The sequence below is a fragment of the Thermochaetoides thermophila genome, assembly GCF_000221225.1.
Source record: "Thermochaetoides thermophila DSM 1495 unplaced genomic scaffold scf7180000011820, whole genome shotgun sequence".
In the NCBI taxonomy this organism is placed as follows: Eukaryota; Fungi; Ascomycota; class Sordariomycetes; order Sordariales; family Chaetomiaceae; genus Thermochaetoides; species Thermochaetoides thermophila.
Window position 1 is genome coordinate 1,293,432 of NW_006383036.1, and position 21,594 is coordinate 1,315,025.

The following is a 21,594-nucleotide window of genomic DNA, read 5'->3' on the forward strand; positions in this document are numbered from 1 at the left end:
CTGCATCGTTGACCGCTCCCGTTCGCGAACAACCTACACAGTAGGCCGAATCTCGACCAGTGACGACCGCTTGGCCAGTGACGTGCCGTAAACTTACCGCCTTTGTGCTGCCATCCGTCTCTTTAACTTACACCTTCAGCCTTTTTCCCCTTCCCCCCTCCCTCTTCTGCCCCTTCCCCCCGGACTCCCGCAATGCGTCGTCTCGCAGCCAGAGCCGCCTCTTCCGCGACTGCCGGCCGTGTTGCCTCGCTCAGCTCGTCCAGCGCGCCTCGATCTGCTCTTTTGCTGTCTTCGTCCGTCTCGCCTCTAAAAAGGATGTCGCCGCCGTCGCCCAAGGCAGCCACCTCGGCTGCTGCCATCCGGAGGCTACATGCCACGGCCCAGCACTTCCAGAATATCACTCCGGCCTTTGGCCTCAACAGCACCGCAACCAGCTACCCGACATCCCACGACAAGGTCGAGCAGTATGAGACCCCGTGGTTCATCGACAACGAGTTCAAGCCCTCGGCCACGACCGAGTTCATCGATGTCCATGACCCGGCCACCAACAAGCTGCTCACTCGCGTGCCGCAGAACACAGATGAGGAGCTCAAAGCTGCTGTTGCCTCGGCACAGAAGGCCTTCGAGTCATGGCGCAATACGACTGTGCTTCACCGGCAGCAGATCATGTTCCGCTTTGTGGCCCTGATCCGCGAGAACTGGGACCGTCTGGCCGCTAGCATCACCCTTGAGCAGGGCAAGACTTTTGCCGATGCCAAGGGTGATGTGCTACGCGGGCTGCAGGTTGCTGAGGCTGCCTGCGCTGCTCCTGAGCTGCTTAAGGGCGAGGTACTCGAGGTTGCCAAGGATATGGAGACCCGTACGTACCGCGAGCCCTTGGGCGTCGTGGCCGCCATTTGCCCCTTCAACTTCCCCGCCATGATCCCGCTGTGGTGCATTCCCATCGCCACGGTGACGGGCAACACCATCATTCTCAAGCCGTCTGAGCGTGACCCCGGCGCGGCTATGATCCTGGTCGAGCTGGCCAAGAAGGCCGGTTTCCCCGAGGGCGTCATCAACGTGGTGCACGGCGCCCATAAGACGGTTAACTTCCTTCTCGACGAGCCCGCTATCAAGGCCATCAGCTTCGTCGGCGGCAACAAGGCCGGCGAGTACATCTTCAGCCGTGGCTCGGCCAACGGCAAGCGTGTGCAGGCCAACCTTGGTGCCAAGAACCACGCTGCCGTTCTTCCCGACGCCAACAAGAACCACTTCCTCAACGCAGTCGTCGGCGCGGCCTTCGGTGCCGCTGGCCAGCGCTGTATGGCCCTGTCGACACTCGTTACGGTTGGTGAGACCAAGGACTGGCTGCCCGAGCTGGCTGAGCGCGCCAAGGCACTGCAGGTCAACGCCGGCTTCGAGCCCGGCGCCGACCTGGGCCCCGTCATCACACCCCAGAGCAAAGCCCGCATCGAGTCACTGATCGCCTCGGCCGAGGAGGAAGGCGCGACCATCCTGCTCGACGGCCGCGGCTACAAGCCGGAGAAGTACCCGGACGGCAACTGGATCGCGCCGACCATCATCACCAACGTCAAGCCGCACATGCGATGCTACCGCGAGGAGATCTTTGGCCCCGTGTTGGTCGTCCTCAACGTCGACACGCTGGACGAGGCCATCGACCTCATCAACGCCAACGAGTACGGCAACGGCGTGGCCATCTTTACGCGCAGCGGCGCCACGGCCGAGAAGTTCCGCCGCCGCATCGAAGCTGGCCAGGTCGGCATCAACGTGCCGATTCCTGTGCCGCTGCCTATGTTCAGCTTCACGGGCAACAAGAAGAGCGTTGCTGGCGGTGGTGCCAACACCTTCTACGGCCGGCCCGGCATTAACTTCTACACGCAGCTCAAGACCGTTACAACCATGTGGAGCCAGGAGGATGCACTGGGCAAGAAGGCCGATGTAGCCATGCCTACACACAGCTGAGGGAATGATGAATTGATTATAACGAAAGGATTGTGTTAGTTAGGTTGGCAGGCTCTGTTATGTATTTATCATAGTTGGCATGGAAGCTGGAGTTAGAACAATAGCATTGTTTTCTTGGGGTTGAATCTGGATTCATCATTTCTCTCGAGGCTGCGATTATATGATACCGCGTCAAAGACGGGAATGAAGACACCCATCAGTCACATGCTGGGCTGAGATCAGTTCCCAAGGAACTGCTTTTGGGAACTCTTCAAAGTACGACAAACAACCGAGTATAGGGACTGGCCGGACTGGTAGAAAAATATAATGTCTATTGCCTGGCAGAGCCGGGTGTTTTATCTGATGTACAGGCGATGCAAGCCTTTCCATTTTCATGCCCATTCCCCAAAAAAGCCCAGACACCCAAATGCCTTTTATTGTTCCTAAGCATACTCTGTTGCAAACCCAAGCCCAAACAAAACAAAAAAAAAAAACAAAAACACCAACACCTTTGCCATGCATGCAACATTCCTCATTCCAGGCTATGCATCCAACCAAGACATCAGACCTATTAGACAAAGACCATCTCACGCAAACTCAGTAATCTAGCGCCTCGCCGCTCAAGATGCCCCTCAAAATGCCTTCTCCCAAACCCTCCACAGCAGCCTCGACCTCCTTCTCACCTACACAACTAGCAACTCTCTTCTCATCCAGCGCCAGGCCACTGCCTGCACAGCCGCCAGCGCCAAAATAAAACACATCCTTCTTCTTCCTGCCACCGCGGCTCGGCGTCTGCGGGGCCGATGAACACGTGAACGACCCGTTCTTCCCGTCCATGGGGGCAATGAGCGACAGAGCCTCTAGCGAGCCAACCACCTCACGGAACTCGGAGCTCGATAGCGGGTGTAGAAGCGAGTCGCGCTTGCAGAGATGGCAGTAGGCCTCGTAGAGGGACTTAACAGTCGGTGCTGAGATAGTGGGGCCGCGACGTGAGGGGGTAGCGGTCTGTTGCTGCTTCTCCAAGGCGGCGCGGTTGCGCTTCTCAATGGCCAGCAGCGAGCAGAGCGCAGCTTTTTGTTGGAGATTGAGAGTCTTGAGACGCTGGGCGGGGCCGTTGCTGAAGGCGGCGGCGGTGACTTTGTTGAGATGGGCGATTGTCACACGCGGGGCGGTCTCGATGGTGAGGCTGGCCAGGGACTTTGTCAGGGCCGAAGCGACGGAGGATGGAGTAGATGGGACAGGTGTTGCCAGGTTGCGGTTCTCGGCGAGCGCGACCTTACGCGACGGGGTAGACTGGAGCAGCTTCTCCTTGGCCTCGGCCTCGTACTTCATGCGGGTTTCGTTCTCGACCAAGTCGATTGCGCGGCGGCAGATCTCGAAGGCACGGCGCAGATCACCTGTTTGGCTCGAAACCTTGCGAGAGCACAGCTCAATTGCAGCTGGGTGAAAGAAGGGAGTGAAGTCCTTGTTCGGTGAGTCCTTTGGGACCAGACTTCTCAGCCGGGTGATGATAATATTCTTGACCTGGGCTGCGGTGTAGGGTAAAAATGGAAGAAGCTCCGGCTTGAGATTGCGCGACTTGAGACGCGGGAGGAAGCGATCGGTCAGGTCGAGCGCGTTGGCAATGCCCACCAACGTGAGCCGAGATGTCGGTTGCAGGGACCACTCGAAGACGCGGTACAGGCTCTCAGGGTCTAGAGTGAGGATGTGGTCGATTTCATCCAGAACGACCAGATACACGTCAGTGGTCGGCTTCTTGCGGATAAAAAGCCTCTGAAGGGCAGCAATAAGGTCGGCCTCGATCAGGGCTTCCTCGACAGCGAGCTGGTCGAGCAGAGTGATGTATAGGTCCTTGGAGGACTTGATGCTCATGCAGTTGATGTAGGCCTTGCGGATCGACTTGGATTCGGACGCAACCTCGTCGGTGATCTTGGTGACCATGGCACTCTTGCCGGTACCGGGAGGCCCGCTGACATAGAGACAGCCACCTGGGCGGTCGGTACTGCAGCGAGCCAGGAACGTCTTGAGCTGAGCGCGCTCCTCATCGCGGCCGATCAGGTCCCCAGGGTCCGCGCTGCGAGAAAAGAGTTGCCTGGCCTGATGGTAAATGGTCTGAAGCGTGTTAGGAGTAAAGGGAGTTTGAGGTGTTCCTCGACGCGAGATACGGCCGACCGACATGACGCGGTGGCGCGGCGTGGTGGCCGCTCCCCTGCTGGTGGTAGCGAGGGCATCATAGTGGCGCGGAGTCGACGGAGTGACTGGAACAATGGTCGGGGTCGGCTTAACAGTCGCCGTCGAGGCCCGGCTCACCTGGGCCTTCTTAGGAGTCGAGTCGGCCTCGGGAGACTCGCGCCGGGGCTGCTGGTTCTCCTCGTTTTCAACATCGTCGATCGTGGGAGAAGGAAGCTTCTTTTCGGCGGCACTTGCACTTCTGAGAAGACGGCGAGGCCGCTTTGCCGGAGACTCGGAGACAGCTGCAAGCTGGGCGAGCTCGCTTTCCGCTTCCTTGGAGTTGCGGGTTCTCTTTCCGAGTGTCGTGGACACCATTGCTGTGATCTGGTACTAAGTCCAATTAACGTAGCAATTGGGTAGACAGGAAGCAGCAGACTGGCGATACAGTATTGAGGGAAGGTGTTGATTCGGTTGGGATTGTTGATGATGTTGTAGAGGAAAGCGGGAGGAAGATGGGACCTCCTGGCGCTAGTAATTGAAGAAGGATGCATCGCGAACGCGACCGCGTCTCAGTGGGCGCGATGCGCGTACAAAGGTAAGAGGAACGCGACCTAATTAAACGCGTGGCTGGTGCCACGGCATGGCGCGCGGCGCAGGGCTCCCAGTGGGGCACATGTGGCTCGTGTACCATCAGGATCCCTTGGCATCGGCTTATATAATTCCTGGCATGCGTGACATACCGTATCTTATCAGCCCCACCTTGATTCCCCGCATATCGTCATCAAGCGTGTGGAAGATGGCGAACTCCGTTGGTCCCAAGATCAAAGACTGCGGGCCATACACTGGCAAGAACATGGATGGGGCCGGCCGAGATGCAGTTCAGATGCAGGAGAACCCAGGTCACGATGCCCATGATTCAAGGGGGCAAATGGGGGTTGCGATAAGGTTCAGTAATGCTGGTGGTTGAGCTTCACCTCCAAAAAGCAAGCCACTCGCTTGGTCAGCGCCACTTTTGCTGTTGTATCCAAACAATGGAGCAAGATAGTCGCGAATTAAAGGATCCATGTTGTTGTGGTTTCTGTTGCGGTCCTTGCAACAACCACTGTCTTACAACAGGGCTAACTCACGTCTTTTCGACATCAACACTTGGCTGAGAACTACTAAGCCCTGTCCAGATTTAAACTCCAAACTCAGATCTCACCACCATCATGGGCCCAAACCCTCCGGCAGAGGGCTACAATCCATCCGTCGAACTCCTCCGTACAACCGAATACCCTCAGCTGTCTAACGCCGTCTACCTTGACCATGCCGGCACAACGCCCTACGCGCGGTCGTTGATCGACCGCTTCGCCCGCGACATGACGACTACCTCGATGCTGGGCAATCCGCATTCGGCTTCATCCTCATCACAGCTGGCCACAGCGCGCATTGAGGATACCCGAGTGCGCGCCCTGCGTTTCTTCGGCGCTGACCCGGCCTTGTTCGACTTGGTGTTCGTCGCCAACGCAACCGCGGGGATTCGGCTCGTCGCCGATGCTCTGCGATGCGACCCATCTGGCGGGTTCGATTACGTCTATCACCTGGCGAGCCACACAAGTTTAGTAGGTGTCAGGGAGGAAGCAAAGCGGAGTGTATGCGTGGACAGCGCGCAGGTTGAGGGTTGGCTGGACAAGGGAGCATCTCCTTTCGAAGGTGATAACTTGGAGGGAGAAGAGGATCGGCCAATTTTGTTTGCTTACCCAGCCCAATCGAACATGGACGGCAGGCGATATCCCCTCAGCTGGCCTGGGAGGTTCCGCAGGAGCCAGGAGGCTGCTAGGCGGAGAGCATATACCTTACTAGATGCTGCCGCGCTAGTATCTTCCTCGCCGTTAGATCTTAGCGACGCCGAAACGGCCCCCGATTTTACGGTGCTCAGCTTCTACAAGATCTTTGGCTTCCCAGACCTGGGAGCCTTGATCGTCCGGCGAGGGGAGGCCGAAGAAATATTCCAATCGCGGAGGTACTTTGGTGGAGGTACAGTCGATATGGTTGTCTGCTTAAGGGAGCAATGGCATGCTCCAAAGACTCAGTTTGTACACGAACGGCTGGAGGATGGAACGCTGCCGGTCCACAGCATAATAGCACTTGATGCAGCATTGGACGTACACCAACAGTTGTTTGGGTCGATGGCCGGCGTTGCGGCGCACACAGCGTTTTTGACGAGAAGACTCTACCGCGGACTACAGACGTTGAGACATTGCAACGGGGAACCTGTTTGCGTTCTCTATTCGGCAGATCCCGATAAAATGGAGAACGGACAGCGTAGCGGTCCTATCATTGCCTTCAATATCCGCAATAGCATTGGCGATTGGGTTAGTCTTGCAGAGGTTGAGAAGCTTGCGACGTTGAAGGGGTTCCATATCCGTACCGGCGGTGTCTGCAATCCGGGCGGTATTGCATCAGCCCTGGGACTCCAACCATGGGAGATGAAACAGAACTTCAGCGCAGGCTTCCGCTGCGGGACGGACAACGACATCATGGCTGGAAAACCCACAGGAGTGATCCGGGCCAGCCTCGGTGCCATGAGCACCATCACTGATGTAGATAGTTTTGTGGCATTTGTGGACGAGTTCTACCGTGATGTGCGAGCACCGTCACCAACTCCTCTGACTAGACAGCTCGCTCCTCCAAGGGAATCCCGACCGTCTCTCTATATCTACAGCCTCTCCATCTTTCCAATCAAGAGCTGCGCCAAGTTCGAGATCCCGCCTGGGGTCGACTGGGAGGTAAGGCCAGAGGGTCTTGCCTGGGACCGGGAGTGGTGTCTGGTTCATGAGGGTACTGGCCAGGCACTCAGTCAGAAGCGGTACCCGAAGATGGCACTCATCCGACCCCGTCTTGACTTGGAGCAAGGCTTGCTACGGGTTCGCTACACAGGAACACTGCCTGACAAAGTCCCCGAAGAGATCAGCGTCCCATTGTCCAAAAACCCTGCGCTATTTCAGCGTCCTACGGCCTCACAATTCAGACCGTCGCTCGTATGTGGCGAAGAAATTACCGCCCAAACGTACTCCAGTCCTGAGATCAACAGCTTCTTCTCTGCCGTTCTCGATGTACCCTGTCAGCTCGCACGCTTCCCGGCCGGCGGTCAAGGGAAGAGTATGCGACACGCCAAAGCACATCTGCAGAAGCACCAGCTCTCGGGCTCATCCAGACCCAGCCAACCGTTAATGACCGCCAATATGCCAGGGGCATTCCCCGACGGACCGCCATCTCCTCCCGACTCAGATTCGGAGAAGAGGGTTCCCCGTGCAGGGCCAGCAGCACCTCGTCGCATTCTGCTTTCCAACGAAAGCCCCATCCTGGTCATCACCCTACCCAGCGTGGACGCACTTAACCGGGAGATTCAGTCGCGCACTTCTCATGTCTCCTCGCCGAAAGAAAGCAAACCCATTTCACCGGATGTCTTCCGCGCCAACATCGTCCTTGCCTCTTTTGAGCCAGAAGCAGTCCAGCCCTACGCCGAGGACTTGTGGGACTCGCTACATATCATTGACAAGCGTGGCCGGGCACATGCCTTTGACATGCTGGGAGCGTGTCGTCGGTGCTTTATGATCTGCATCGATCAGGATACCGCTGAGAAGAGGGAAGAGCCGTTTGTCACGCTCTCGAAAACGAGACGGTTCGATGGAAAGGTGTTCTTTGGGGTGCATATGGGGCTTGCTGAGGGGGCAGAGGGAGTGCCAACGATCAGGGTTGGGGATACGGTTGCTCCTTCGTATGACTGAAGACAGCAAGCGGACAGTTTGAGGGTAGTGTAAGCGTAGAGTTGAGTTGGCGTCGGTCTGGGGAAGATGGTTAATGTTGGTGCATGGGTTCAAGGGGTGTTAATGGAGTTGTTAGTGCAGGGGACTTGTGTTTTGAGCATGATGTGGAGTCGGTATGAATGAAGCAGAAAACGGCACGTTTGTTTTTCACTGCATTTTCTGACTAGAAGAATCGAAATGAAACTATGGTGAAGCCTACGGATACTATTAAAAGATATTTCTTCCGTGGGGAATCTGCAGGGTAGGCAGACAGCCGCGTTCACCTGGCTGGTTTCTGCTGGCGTTTGACTCCTTGACTTGGGTACCAGGTTAAACCGTCCAAGTGTACGAGAGGTGAGCGATCAATTCAGCTGGACTCCAGGTCTTGCCGCTCACAAAACCATCACCTCATTCCCCTCTATATAACTGTATCAATAATGATCGGCACTTCAGACTCTCGTGGTCATCCGCTCCTTTCTGTGTTGGTTCCAATCAGCTTTTCGATTCCTTCTGCTCCCGTCCGGATGCAGGGATCTCGGGAAGATCCGTTGTGTTTGGGCAACTGGATGCAAACAAACTGCGAGTGGGATTTTAGTCTGTGCGTGGCTGGCTGGCTGGCTGGCCCCGGATTTTTTTTGGAACTTTGGGCACTTTTGAATTTTTGTTTTTGTCGCCTTTTCCCCGACTTTTTAACGCGCGCTTTGCTGCGTTTTCTTATGGATTCGTTTCCCCTGTCGTCCAAGTCCTGATGTAACATGACAACCACCACGCGTAATCGTGTATCATCATCGCTAGCTCCTCTCCTACCTCACTGTTTCCTTTCCTGGAATTCCCTGACGCTAACGCTATGACCACGGCCAACCTCACCCTTGGGTCCGGTACAGACCCCGCCGCGGACCCAACGACCACGACGCTCTCCATACCCCCCGACGTCTTCTATGACCGTCAGTTTAAGGCTGCCTTTGAAACCGCGCATGCTTCTGGCCGTCTGAAACCCCTCGTCTTCCCTATCTCCTTTCTCGGCAGTGTCATCCTGCCCGTCCTCTACCTATCTGTCCCGCATACTACTCGCCCATGGCTCTACCGTCTGCGCTGGGCCGTCGCTGCAGCCGTTGTGGCCCTCAATGTCCGTCTCATGCAGACGACGTCGGCTGCTAATGAAGCTATCGCCTACGGTACGGGATTAATAGCTGTCTGGGGCACTATCTGGGCGCTGAGGATGCTTATATTCACGCGGCCGCAGTGGGAGGCAGCGAGGATTGTGCGAGTCCCCAAGGGAGAAGCAGAGGAGGGACGTGAAAAAAAGGTTGTCAAGGCCGACGTGGCCCTCGACGAGTCCGTCGCCGCCGCCCTGGAAGACTACGACTACGTCTGGCAGCCGTATCCTGCCAGAGCACCATTCTTGACTCGCCTGGGCTGGTCGATAGACTTGTTGATCTGTTTTCGAGGCGCGGGTTGGAACTTGGCCATCTCGTCTATTCCACAGCCCCCTCCCCCGTCACCTCGTCTTTTCCGATCTAAACAGCCCATCCTCGTCCAGATTGCGTCCATTCCCCTTCACTCTCGAACGGGAATCTTCCGTTCGCAGACCTATGCTTCCTTCCTCCGCGACCGCCTATTCCGAATGCTTGTTTCCTGGATGGTCCTTGACGTACTCACCATCACCCTTCGTAAGGACCCCTACTTCATCTTCGGACCCGAGCCGGTCCCCAGTAACAATAACCCCTTCCCATCCATCCTCCCCAGCGACTTGATGGCCCCTACGGTACCCGAATTTCTTCCCAACCTTCCTCTCAAACAGTATACTCTCCCACTCCTCCGCAACGCCTGCGCCCTCGCAGGCATCTGGTCCGGCCTGGAATTTTACACCTCGATCGCCCAGCTAGCCTTCGTTTTTCTCCCGTTACTTCTCGTCCCTCGCCGGTTGCGGGGGGCTTGGTGGCCGGGAACCGATCTCTGGGCGAACCCCTCATTATTTGGAAACTTTGTGAGCTGCGTGTTGGATAAGGGGCTCAGGGGGTTCTGGAGCGGTTGGTGGCATCAAACCTTCCGAGCAGGGTTCCTCGCTGGGCCCCAATGGGCTTTAGCAAAGGGACAAAGCAAGCACAAGCATGGACATGGGGAGTTCGATGCGACTGCTGTGATCCAGATACTTTGGGCGTTTCTTCTTTCCGGGCTGTTGCATGGTGCAGGCGGGCACACCTCGTCTCGTGAGAATACTGTGCTTTGGGAACCAGTGATGTTCTTCATGTTGCAGGGCGCTGGTGTGTTGCTTCAGACATGGATCGCCCGGCTGGCGAGGCCGGTCATGGCTGGATGTGGAGTATCTCGGACATGGCGGCGCGTGGGTAACTTGCTGTTTGTGCTGGCCTGGCTTCATGTAACAGCTTGGTGGCTGATCGACGACATGAGCCGTGCGGGTCTTTGGCTGTTTGAGCCGGTTCCTATGTCGTTCTTAAGAATAGCTGGGTTCGGGAGTAAGGGAGATGAGAACTGGTGGCGTTGGGGTGGAAGATATGGGTTCAGGTAGTATACCGCCCCAGATGGGAGATGGTGGGAGAGTGGATTCATGTTGTGATACCTGAGCTTTGTTTAGAAAATCGAAATAATGTCAGGTTGCTGGTTTGGAGACAGACAGACGCTGTTCGTACCGTCCAGAGCGTCAATGATAAGGATTTTGTGGTATTAATAGACAAAAGTAAAGAATAGACTCCTCCGTGGCCCTTGAGTCTCATTCCATGTCCTACTTTTGAACTTAATGCAGTTCCGATTACGTTGCCTGCCATACAACCCGCTAGCTCGTCGTGTTGCTACAAAGTCAAATCACTCCAGCATTCCCCGACATCCTACTCACTTGACTCAACCCTCCAATGAGGAAAAACCAAACACCAATCTTACCATAACATTATGAAAACTAGAAGTGACAGAGGAGGATGGTATCCAAAACTAGAAGTCAAAACCGAAAGTAGATATCTTGTCACACAATCTGAATCTCTATCCTTTTGGTTTACTGTCCTGTCCACTCCGCAGATGGCACCATCCCCTCGAATGTGTTAAACCCGAGCTGGCCTGTCTCTGGGTCTGTAGGGAAAAGCATATTGATTGCGTCCTGCATATATGTCTAGATTAGCACTCATACACACACACCGATCATCACCGAGATAAACTTTAACAGAAGAACTCACCCAATCAATCTCCATCGCATTAACCGGCTGTCCCTGGCCGCCTTGCAAACTCAGACTCCCATGTCGACTCTGCGTCCCTCCTTGCCCTTGCTGCCCCTGAACAACCCCGTCACTGGCACTGGTAGTGCTGTTCTCGGGGCTGGCGGCGACCGTTCCCGGAGGAGGGGGCATCCCCCAGAGGGCTTCGCCGTTGGACACGCCGTGGAAGACCATTTCTGGAGATGAACCCAGATGATGGGCTGGCGGGAAGGGGAAAAAGGTTGCTGCGGCGGCGGAGGTGAGGTCGATGTGAGGGGCATGATGGGGATGGGGATGGTGTGAGGGTGCTGGGGGGATGTGGATTGGATGTTGTTGTTGAGGAGGAGGAGCATTGGTGTGCGCTGGGAGGTGTTGCTGATGGGCGTGTACGGGTCCAGCGGGTAGTCCTTCCATTACTATACCCATCATAGGTGGAGGAAGAACCTGTTGAAGAGCTGATGCTGGCATGCTGGGATAGTTGGCTACTTGAAGAGAGCGATGGACTTGCGGTGGAGGAGGTGGTGGTGGAGGGGGGGCGATGGGTTGTGTGCTTTGGTATTGCGAGTGAGGATGAACTTGAGGGACTGGCTGTTGAGAGGATTGTGAGTCTTGAGAAGGTCGTTGGGCCTGCTGAAGTGGTTGCTGCTGCTGCTGGGTTTCTTGCTTCGGCTCAACTTGCTGTTGCCTTTGTTGCTGCTTTTCCTTTTCATCTTGCCCGGGCTGTTGTTTCTGCCGGTGCTGCAGAGACGCTGCCGGCGGCGGAGCGTTCGACGACGGCGGCGAGTCCTTGACAGCCTGTTTTCCAGGGACTGCCCTTGCAATGGTAGTCGGGGCACGTACGCGACGCATTCCCATGTAGATGCTCGTCTTTCCCATAATCTCGGCCAGCAGCTTGACGATCTTTTCATCCCGAGGCATGTTGGGATCCAGGTTAAAGACCCAGTCCAGGCATGGCCAAATGCGCGGGGCGTGCGTGCTGTTAGGCCGGTAATACACCTCTGTCGCCAGCAACAGGGCGATCTGGTATTGCTGGTAGGCGCCCAGGTACCAGGCCCAGTCACGAAACAGGGCGTTGCTCTCCAGCTTGATGGCGATTTCGACGATAAAGATGCCGCTTGTAACTAGCAGGCCGTGTAGACGGTCAGGCAGCGGGTTGGCCGTGTTGCTGTGGTACGGATGCAGCACCATGGCGTGCAGGCGGTACATGAGCAGCTGCATAACCAGCTTGGTGTACTGCTGGATGGGCACGCGCTCATCGAAGAAGCGATTGTACTTGTCCATTAGCCGCCGTCGGAACTCCTCGATCTTGGTCAAAACTGCAGTGATCGTTGTCTTGCGCAGTTCCAGATTGCGTCGGTCCTGCCAGATGCTACGCATCATCTCGTTAATCTCGAAACGGATTATGGACAGCAAGGCCGGCGTCCAGCGCTCGGCTGGAGGAGGGCTCTCGGTTGTGTCTGCCCGCAGGTCCGTTTCTTCACAGTTAAGGGGCAACTTCGTGTCGTACTCGCCGCGTCGGATGGCCGGTCTGGGGCCCTGGGCTTCGCATGTGCGAATATCCAGGAAGCAGATCTGATGCCAGATCAGCCGCCGCACCTCGGTCTCGACTGCACTGAAGTCGAACGCCGAACCATCGCGGTGCAAGCCCATACACTCAGCCATACGGATAGCAGCCCCAACAAGCACCGAATGGCCTCGAGAGACCTCATCGCGGCAGAGTGGAAGCTGTCGTGCATTAGTCACTGATGGTCCACGGATGAAACATAGAGTATGCAAAGGACCCAAAACGTGGATGGCTTCTCTCGACTTACCAGATACATCACAAACCCCTGAAGTGTTTCCAGGCTCGTGGACCCCAGAAAACCAGCCTTGCTGAGTGCTGTCTCAGTGCCCAGCTTTGTCTGATTGATTAGCTGGTTCGCGGTATAGCCAAACTTTCCAGCAAAGGCATCATCGATAGTCACCGATGCGCTGAACCAAGCGGCAAATATGACTGCCTGTGTCGAAGCTCGCGGCACTACGTGATTGTTCACGTCTTCCCAAAACGACTGGTAGACGCGGTCAAAGGATGGTCGATGCACACAACGTGCAATTGGATGCACTGCTTCGTAGTAGCGCGCCATCAGGCTGTCGGCCAACTCTTGGTCCAGCAGCATGTCCCAAAAATCGTGCAGCTCGCTGCCCTGCCTGAACAAGTAGCCACTACGAGGAGGTTTGAGATAGCTATCACCAGGTCGGAGAAAGTCCGGGATCGCATCCGGCAGCTCGTCAGCGTCGGCAGAGAAGGTGGCATAGAAAGCTTTTTGGGTGTCGGCGATACCAGCTTGAATCTACGGAGTTAAGCAGGGGGCTATGCGAATGAGGGGAAGAATAAGCCAGGGACATACCTCCTCTGAGAGTCTCGGCCGGTTAAGGCCACCAATCCGTTCTGTGATCCTCATCCTCCCAACCCGGATCCCAAGATCGATCAGGTCGTCTGTTCCGCTGCCATCTGAGTACCCCTCGTAAGTCAGATCCAGCGCCACCATCGGCGTGATTTGCAGATCTCCCTCGTCGCCCCCATATTCTCTCTCAACTTCATCTGCTACAATATTTGCTCCCTTTCTCTGTCGTCTTCTCGAATGGTGGTATCTCGCACTGTGTCCCTTGCTTATGCCCTTCCCCTTTTCACCTGCGCCTGCACCTTGATCAGCGCATTTTCCATCTGCTTCCCCTTCAGGGTCTTCTTCATCACCATCGCTATCCCCATCGTCGCTTCCTCCTCTCCGTCTCCTCAGCCTTTGAAGGCCGTTGTCATTGACACTACTTCGCCCGCTACCGATGGAATAGCCCACAGCGCCACAACAGCTCCTGGCTGCCACAGCTGCCACGGCGACTTCCCTCTCCAGCTGTCTCTCAATCGACCCAACCTGCTCCTTGACTTCTGTCAGACGCTTCTGTCCCAGCTCGCTCAGATGATCGATGTAGACGCAGCCGCGGCCAAAGCGCTCGCAGTTGTAGCAGGGAGAGGCCTTGGAACATTTCAGCTTGCGTCGACGACATTCCAGGCAGGACTGGATCATGCGCATACGCCGACGAATGGGTTTGGGACTTGGAGGAGGGGGGGGTAGGGGGGTTGGAAGATCTGGGTCGTGGATGTGACGATGATGGTGCTGGTGTTGGGTTGAATTTGTGAGAGGGAGGTGGTATGTTGGGTTAGCTGACTGGTCGGCCGGAAAGTGAGCTTCGCGGCCATTGTTGTCGTCAGCTGAATTTGTAGCCGTCACTGGCTCAATCAGATTTGAGGTAGATGGAGCAGGTGTGGTTGAACTTGGCAGAGACGGGAGTGCTGGCATCGCTGCCAAGCTGTTTCGGCGCGGCTCCAGCGGCCCATAACTACCGGTGACATCGCCTACATTGGCTTCGACGGCAAGGGGGGCAATCCGTACGGAATGTTGGGGCGAAACAACGACTGTGCCCCCTACATCGCCTTGGCTCTGCCGACCCGGTGCCGTCGTCGCGGGATGTGCTTGGTAAGGGGCAGCCATTGGCATCGCTGTAGTGCTGTGGTATGGGAGGGAGGACCGGGTTGGAATCCCACTGGCTGAGTCGTGTGGCGCAACCTTTCCGAGTGTTCTTTGACCGATAGGTTTTGTCGTGACTTGTGCCAGGACTAAGTCTTCAGATATTGGTGTAGGTAAAATTTCCTGATTTGGGAAGCCTAATGGATGATAGGATCGTCAGAGTAGTTAAACGGGGGCTAAGCGCCACAACACCGGTGTCGAGGTGGCCCTTGGCCTCATCTATATAATGGGTAGGCATATATATTTCTGAAATGAGAGAGCAAAAGCGAACGGTCGCGCTTTCTGTATGTCGATTCGCGGTATGAACGGTCTTCGTTCGGCCTGATACTGTTCAGTTCTCGTGATCTTCAGTGCCAACGCCTTGATACGAGCGACAGCAGCCGCAGAAATCAGTACCTGCAGTCTTTGTATGGGCACACGGCACTGAGCTCGTCAGCAAGAACAGCAACAAGCGCAGAAACCTGCTTCCGGAACGTAACTGCCGCTCTTCCGGAGCGCCGCTTACAGGAAGCTATCGATCAAACTAACAGTGTCTGTTCACCACTACCGGCCTTTGCGGAATCCGTTGAGTCGGGTTGCTGCCTGAGCTCCCCGGTGGGAGGTGGCATGTGTGAGACAGAAACAACAGTCCAACCAGCGGGGTTCAAAATCTTGCTCGAGGGAAGAAGAGGACAGGGACTCGGGAGATAGGAAGGCGAGGATGTCAATTGTGTGAGCAGGCAAGCCGAAAATGCCACACGACCGGACTAGAAGCGACGGGCCGATGGATCAGAAACGATGCTTGCAGGGTTAAAATCGATCGACGTCGATTATCGGGGCTTGAGAGCGGCGAGCTGCACAACACCGGCCAGAATGTTGTTTTCAAGTGGGTAGACAGCGACAAGATGGCGTTTTGGTGACAGAGAGACGTGTGAGGGGTCTGCAGGACGGGGACTGGCAGCAGTATGGTACAGTAACAGCACAAAAATAAAAGAGAATGGTGAGCGATATCTAGATGTCCGGCGAATCAAGACCAGGACCGGAGCGAACAGCAGCTGACCGGCAGCAGGGCTGGGTCAGACATGCAGACAGGCGAACTAGTGTGGCAAACGTGTTCCTGGCTGTGCAGGCGCCGAGTACTTATGACGCTTTTGGGCCTGTGTAGGAGTTCTTTTGACTTCGCCGTGTATGTTTATGACGATGTCGGGGTGATCCCGTCTACCTGGCACTCGAGATGGCCCGGATCGATGCCCAAGACCGCCCTAGCTGAGGAACTGGCAGGGTGGTTGGAGTATCCAGAAGATGAGAGATAATGACTGCACAGGCCGGGATGGTTTGACTCTGACTTGGGGCCACAGCAGGGTGCATGAAGCTGCAGCATGCCCCGGGGGGAGCAAGAAGCAGGAAGCAGGCCGACGCTGAGCACTCCCTGGGAGAATTACGGGCCGGACCTCGCCAGCTCGCTTTGGTTTGTCGTGCTGCTGTTGACGTGCTCTAGAGTAAAGTCTGCTCTTTCTTTTTCGGCCTCTTTATGCAGTGTCCTTGTCCTGTATCCTGACTGTTCATTATTCAACTTCCAACATCTGGTTCATCTGGTAGTGTGCTATGTATGTTGGGAGCTTAGATGGCTTCTCTCTCAGTGAACAGTTCTAACCCTGGTGTCCTAAGCAGATAGGTGGCGCGTCGCAGAGCCTGGCGGCCATTCCCGGGAACACACGAGACAGCGCAGGCTTGTCATTATGAGGAGCACCCCCTGAGCGACCTTATCTTCGTGTCCCCTTATACGGCGGTTTCCGCTGCCCGGTTTGCTTGAATAACGAGGCTGCTCGTCTAGTCTACTAGTTCCGCCATGCTCATTCACGTCACAGACCAGCTGAGCTGGGCTTGTACAGTGCACTCTGGCCCGGCAAGTTAGTTGGCAGGATGGGGCTAGTTGCTGACTCAAGCGCCCTCGTGTCACATACTCGATGCCGACGCTTGGTTGGCAAAGGACCCTGACCCTTGCTTGATTGCTTGCTTTACTGACTGCCTGATTGCTGGCTTGCGTGTCCCGTCTTGTTCATATCCTATCCGTTGGTCCACGAGTATTCACTTGTTGACTTATAGACGACTGCTGCCTTTTTGATTCTTTACAAATGTAAATTAATACTGATAGTACCAGGCGGACTGAAGCTGGCAGGACCAGGCCATTTTTAAGTTGCTTCATCAAACCTAGTCTTTAGTAGGTTCTGGTGATGTCTCGCACTGGCTACGGCTTAGCCGCCAAACACAGAGAGGTTGGATAAGCTTCGGATATGCATGTATTTGGGCTGCGCGAGGGCTTTGTGACTGAGATCGAACGGTAGCGGCAGGTCAAATAATAACAAACCAACGCTTCCTGTCTCTCGTGACCCTTCCGTTGCCACAGACTACTCATCCTGAAACTGCACCATTGTCCGGAGCTGATTAACTTAGTGTCTTGCCGGGGAGCTCTGACTAAATGTTCTTCCTGATTGGCAGCAGCTTGTGGTGACTCTTAATCTCCCAAGAATATCCTGACAGCTCTACAAGCAAACTGCGAGAGATCGAAGCATGGTCGATGACGATCAAGTCTCCCAGTTAAGTCGAGCATGTGTACCCTTGGATGGTGCGTATGGCTGTCCTAAACCGTTGACAGCATTCTATCGTCTTCCTTCCTTGCTTGCTCTATATTAGGCTCTCTGTGCTGGCCTTGCCCGACCAGCGGGAAGGTAGACTCTTCGCTCGCGGCCGGACGGGACGAGATACTCCCGAGATCGCCGGTCAACTCTCCATGCCTGTTTTTCCCACTCTCCAGCCTCTGTTTCTGGGGGCCTTTTACGAGCCACAAACCAGAAAACTGCCTGCCTGCCACTTGGTAACAGTTGAATGCTTCCATGGCGCACAAACCACCGTTTGGGAGTGGCGTGAGAAGAGATATCCAACTGGAAGCCATATTTTTGTGCGACTGTGGCTTGCCAGATTGGGATTAATGCCTGCTAGCCAAAGAGCAAGATTTAAAGCATTTTTTTGTGAGCTTAGTCACGAAGACGCTGGGCTACTTAAAAGAAGATAGTTTCTTGTACTCCTCAAAGAGAGGCAAAGCTTGGCCAGGTCAACAACGACAACAACCCCTATCGTATGCTGAGATACACCCCCTTAAGCTTCTCCTGTCTTCTGTCGTCTTCTTCCAGAGAGCTTGTTATTCAGGCACCTATGTGGTGTCCAGGACTGTCCTTTCGGCTAGATCTGTGCGGAGAAGGCAGCACAGGCTGAGACATGTCATCTGTTGTCTTTTCGCTCCGGAGACCGTGTATAGTGAGCATCCGGAGGGGGCGTGGGGGTTTGTCGTGCATAAACTTGTCTCTTCCTCTGTTAACACACATGCATGTTGTCCCATCACTTGACGATATGGGATGTCGAGAATCAGTGGGCAGCAGCAGCATCGAGGTTAGGTCCCATCAGAAAGGAAGGTCGTAAACAAGGCGTACGACTGCAACACTCCCCGTTCAACGACCCAGACTGTATGCTGCCTCCCCGCGTCTCAGCAGGCTACCGTCGGGATGTGACGCTGAATACAGTGCAACAACCGTGACTACTAGTTTTTTGTTTCTTGAGTTCCGAGCTATTCAGTTAGGGTCGCTCAATAAACCAAGGTTTTAGTTCGAGGAGCAAAGGCAATCGCATGGCTTGAACAAAAACAGTAGCCTTCCTTTTGCCGTAAGAACGACGTCTTGCTAGAAGCATCATGGATGTGACATATTGATAGTTTAGTGTCACCTAGTTTTGGGCTTGTGTACGACCACAAACTGCAGTCGGTTTTTGATCACTTGTTCACAGCAGAAACTAAGGCCAGAAGAGGAAAAGTCAGAGAGCATTCTGAAAAAGACGAGGAAACAGCAGCCGGCATACGTAATGTAAAACACACATCCTGGCTCATCTGGACTTCACTTCCTTGGCCATAGACCTGTCCTCTCGGCCACACTGCATAAACATCGATCTGGCCCATGGTTGGCTTATCCGGAGTGGTGTGGAGAACGGGAACGAAAACAGCAGGATCTCTCCTTTCTTCAGATCACCAAGAGCGCGGAATCTGAGAGGACTGCGAGTGAGACATGCATGGCATCTGGTGGACCAACACAGATAGACAGGGAAGGCAGCCTTGGAATAAGACGAGTGAGTGTGATGAAAATCGCTTGCTCTATTTTAGGGCCATCGGAACACACACGATGACAACTGGGAGTGTGCGACTACCTAGTAGTCAGCTCAGCATATGGGGCAGCGTAATTCGTCAACTAGACATGGATGTAATCTAGTCGGTCCATTTAAACCCCCCACTATCCTGTTCTCTGGAATTCTGCGGAGGAACGAGACTCAGAAGCGAGCTTCACCATATCCCATGCTCAACCACCACCGCTTCAATCTGGACCTCCATTGTCTCAGAATGAGGCGACAAGAGAATGCGATTTGGATGCCGTAGTGCCTTTCGACAATGCTGAGGAACCATAACAGGCGTTTGGTTCTCCCGGGTTGATGCCGTTGCATATCCCTGATAACCACACGGTAGATGTTCTCAATCACCCTGATCGGGGGCTCGCGTTTGATGGCCCTGATGAACAGGTAGCACTGCGAGACATGACGGAATGCCACCCGGTCGGATATGTGAGTGGCCTTAACAAACGCATCTGATACCTTCGCTGCTAGCTCAGCCCTTTGTTGTCCGTATGCACCTCGTTGGTGCTGCAGCTTCTCGGCCAAAGTTGTTTTTCTCCCATCCATCCTGTAGATTCCAAGAGCCCGCCAGATCATCCTTGGCGGAAGTCGCGGATCGAGCACAATGGCATCAATGTATTTTTCAAACACTCCAGGATCAAATCTGTCAGGCGTTCCAGGCTTCCGTAGCTTGCGCCAATACAGTTCTTTTAGCCGTATTGCCATGCGATGGTTATCGCATACGAGAGCTAGCTGCTGTAGCATGTCCTTGGTCACTTTCTTTGAAGGCGTGTAATGTCGGAGAGACCAAAAGACTTCCCTTGTGCGGCCCAATTTAGCCATGAGCGTCCAACAACTGGTATATAGCTTAGTCACATGGTCGGGGGTTCCAGACCAATGAGCCCCTATCGCTGCGAGTAGTCTGGCAAAAGCTGTGTTATTTGGGCCTCGCCGGTATGCGTTATAAAGAACCCGACAGCGCTCCTCAGATGCCAGGTACCCATGACTCCGCCAGTGAAGGAATATCAATGCGCACAACTCCGTAGCTGTGATCGGCTTCATTGGCAACGATGCCTGGGAAAGAGCAACAATGCTGTCAAAGAAAAAGGTTTCGGAAACGTTGGGTAGCTGGGCAAGGGTGAGGAGCCAGCAGGATCGCAGCGTTCGGCAACTCTTTTCCATTTTGGATGCTTGCTCAAGGACAAGCTGGTTGGCCTGATGGAGGAAGCTGTCCACTTCCTGTTGAGGAAGAAGCTGCAGCATCCGCACGACTGTTTTGGGGTGACGCAAGAGCCACGGCATGTTTTCTGGATCGCAATGCAGACCTGCATCAGCTAGCAGAAGTTCCATGGTATTAAATGGGACGAGCTTCTTATCAGCGCCAGCCCAAGTAGAGAAGAAGGAACTGAGGAGTCGGAGTAGACCTTCTGCTATCGGTGGGCGGTCGGTTTCAGGAAGGACTTCTAGAGCGTCGGCAAAGTAGTTGACCACGCGGCAGAGCTCGTCGTCCGCAAATGGCTTTCTTGACAATTGGAGAAGCATGGTATTCCACAGCCGTGGATCCAGCATGGTAGGCGAGAACACGGAGGAAGTTGCCGAACCCCGGACGATAGCCCAGCAAAGGTCCAGAGCGGCTTTCCGACCGTAAGGGCACACTGAGGACTCCGTAATCGCAAAAAGCTCAACGACCAAGGAATATATCTTTTCCGAAGGGACCAGTCCGAGGTATATATGCTGTCTGAGCTTCTTAGCGATCGCCGTGATACGCCTCTTAACCTCGAAACCCCTCCGCTTCTGGACAGCTAAGCGGACGGCAGACATATCAAACTCGAGGGATGCCTGAACTTGTGCTGTATCTGTAACCGGGATATCGAGCGTTTCAGGAACCGCAGGGAATTCTTGGAAATCATCTACGAGCCTTTGTTGAGGACCTAGCCACTGCCGCACCAAGTCGGCCACACCAATGTCGTCGTAGGGAAAGCGGGATCGATTATGTTCGGCAGGACTTGAAGACCATAGCGACGGTGGCTGCCATGTCCAATGCGACAGATCTAGGGGCACCGGAAACATCCAGGGAGCGGGAGTTGGAGGCATGAGCTGGGTGCTAGCATCGCCCATGCGGCGCTTCCCCAGCCGACGCTGGCTCTCCAGCGGGCCAGGGATATGGGAAAGGCTTCGGTTCCATGCCCGGGAGACAGAGCAATACCGGTCGAAGGCGCTAACAAGCAGGCTATCGGTAATCCACACCGAGTAAGCCTGGAGGTTGGGAGCCACGACGGGGCGCTGGAGCGAGCGGCAGCACTTCGACATGGGAGCCTTCATTGCCGGGAGACGCTCTCTAAGGGTCGATGAAGGGGGCGCTGCAGGGACAGATCGTAAATCGACCCATTCGGAAAAAGCTTCATAGGGGAGTTTGGCCGAAGAGAGCGGCGTCGGAAGGGCCAATGCCTCTCGGCTCGTCGACGATCGACGAGGAAAGGTCGCAGACTGAGGCAAAAGACGCAGCTCAGTTGCGGCTCGTGAGCTTCTGCCACGGCCTTGGCACTGAAATATGGAGGGCCAGTGAGCCACAGGAGACATCGGGTATTGGCCCAGAGGTGTGGCTGGTATCCACGTATGCACCCCACTTGCCCCTGCAGATGTGGCTAGATCGATGAGAAACGCGGCCCCGCTTCCGAAGCTCGGTTGCCCCGCGTTGGCTCGGGGCATCTTGGTCAACTTGTGTGGGGCTTTCCCGGC

At 55.1% G+C, this 21,594-nt stretch overlaps 6 protein-coding genes across 6 annotated transcripts; 3 read left to right on the forward strand and 3 right to left on the reverse strand.

Annotated features, from left to right (window-relative positions):
- Positions 1–192: 192 nt before the first annotated feature.
- CTHT_0053600 (methylmalonate-semialdehyde dehydrogenase-like protein) lies at positions 193–1,962 on the forward strand (the record flags this gene model as incomplete). Its single annotated transcript, XM_006695633.1, has 1 exon — positions 193–1,962. One exon carries the CDS (start codon positions 193–195, stop codon positions 1,960–1,962), a length of 1,770 nt encoding a protein of 589 aa, XP_006695696.1.
- Positions 1,963–2,538: 576 nt separating this feature from the next.
- Positions 2,539–4,488, reverse strand: CTHT_0053610 (putative cell division control protein; the record flags this gene model as incomplete). The annotated part of the gene is made up of 1 exon (XM_006695634.1): positions 2,539–4,488. One exon carries the CDS (start codon positions 4,486–4,488, stop codon positions 2,539–2,541), a length of 1,950 nt encoding a protein of 649 aa, XP_006695697.1.
- An 833-nt stretch (positions 4,489–5,321) lies between these two features.
- On the forward strand, positions 5,322–7,883 carry CTHT_0053620 (putative pyridoxal phosphate binding protein; the record flags this gene model as incomplete). Its single annotated transcript, XM_006695635.1, has 1 exon — positions 5,322–7,883. The coding sequence occupies one exon, from the start codon at positions 5,322–5,324 to the stop codon at positions 7,881–7,883; it is 2,562 nt and encodes an 853-aa protein (XP_006695698.1).
- Positions 7,884–8,748: 865 nt separating this feature from the next.
- On the forward strand, positions 8,749–10,253 carry CTHT_0053630 (uncharacterized protein; the record flags this gene model as incomplete). The annotated part of the gene is made up of 2 exons (XM_006695636.1): positions 8,749–10,111; positions 10,180–10,253. 2 exons carry the CDS (start codon positions 8,749–8,751, stop codon positions 10,251–10,253), a joined length of 1,437 nt encoding a protein of 478 aa, XP_006695699.1.
- A 655-nt stretch (positions 10,254–10,908) lies between these two features.
- On the reverse strand, positions 10,909–14,339 carry CTHT_0053640 (uncharacterized protein; the record flags this gene model as incomplete). Its single annotated transcript, XM_006695637.1, has 6 exons — positions 10,909–11,010; positions 11,087–12,829; positions 12,916–13,152; positions 13,207–13,434; positions 13,492–14,115; positions 14,175–14,339. 6 exons carry the CDS (start codon positions 14,337–14,339, stop codon positions 10,909–10,911), a joined length of 3,099 nt encoding a protein of 1,032 aa, XP_006695700.1.
- Positions 14,340–19,017: 4,678 nt separating this feature from the next.
- On the reverse strand, positions 19,018–21,564 carry CTHT_0053650 (uncharacterized protein; the record flags this gene model as incomplete). The annotated part of the gene is made up of 1 exon (XM_006695638.1): positions 19,018–21,564. One exon carries the CDS (start codon positions 21,562–21,564, stop codon positions 19,018–19,020), a length of 2,547 nt encoding a protein of 848 aa, XP_006695701.1.
- Positions 21,565–21,594: the final 30 nt, after the last annotated feature.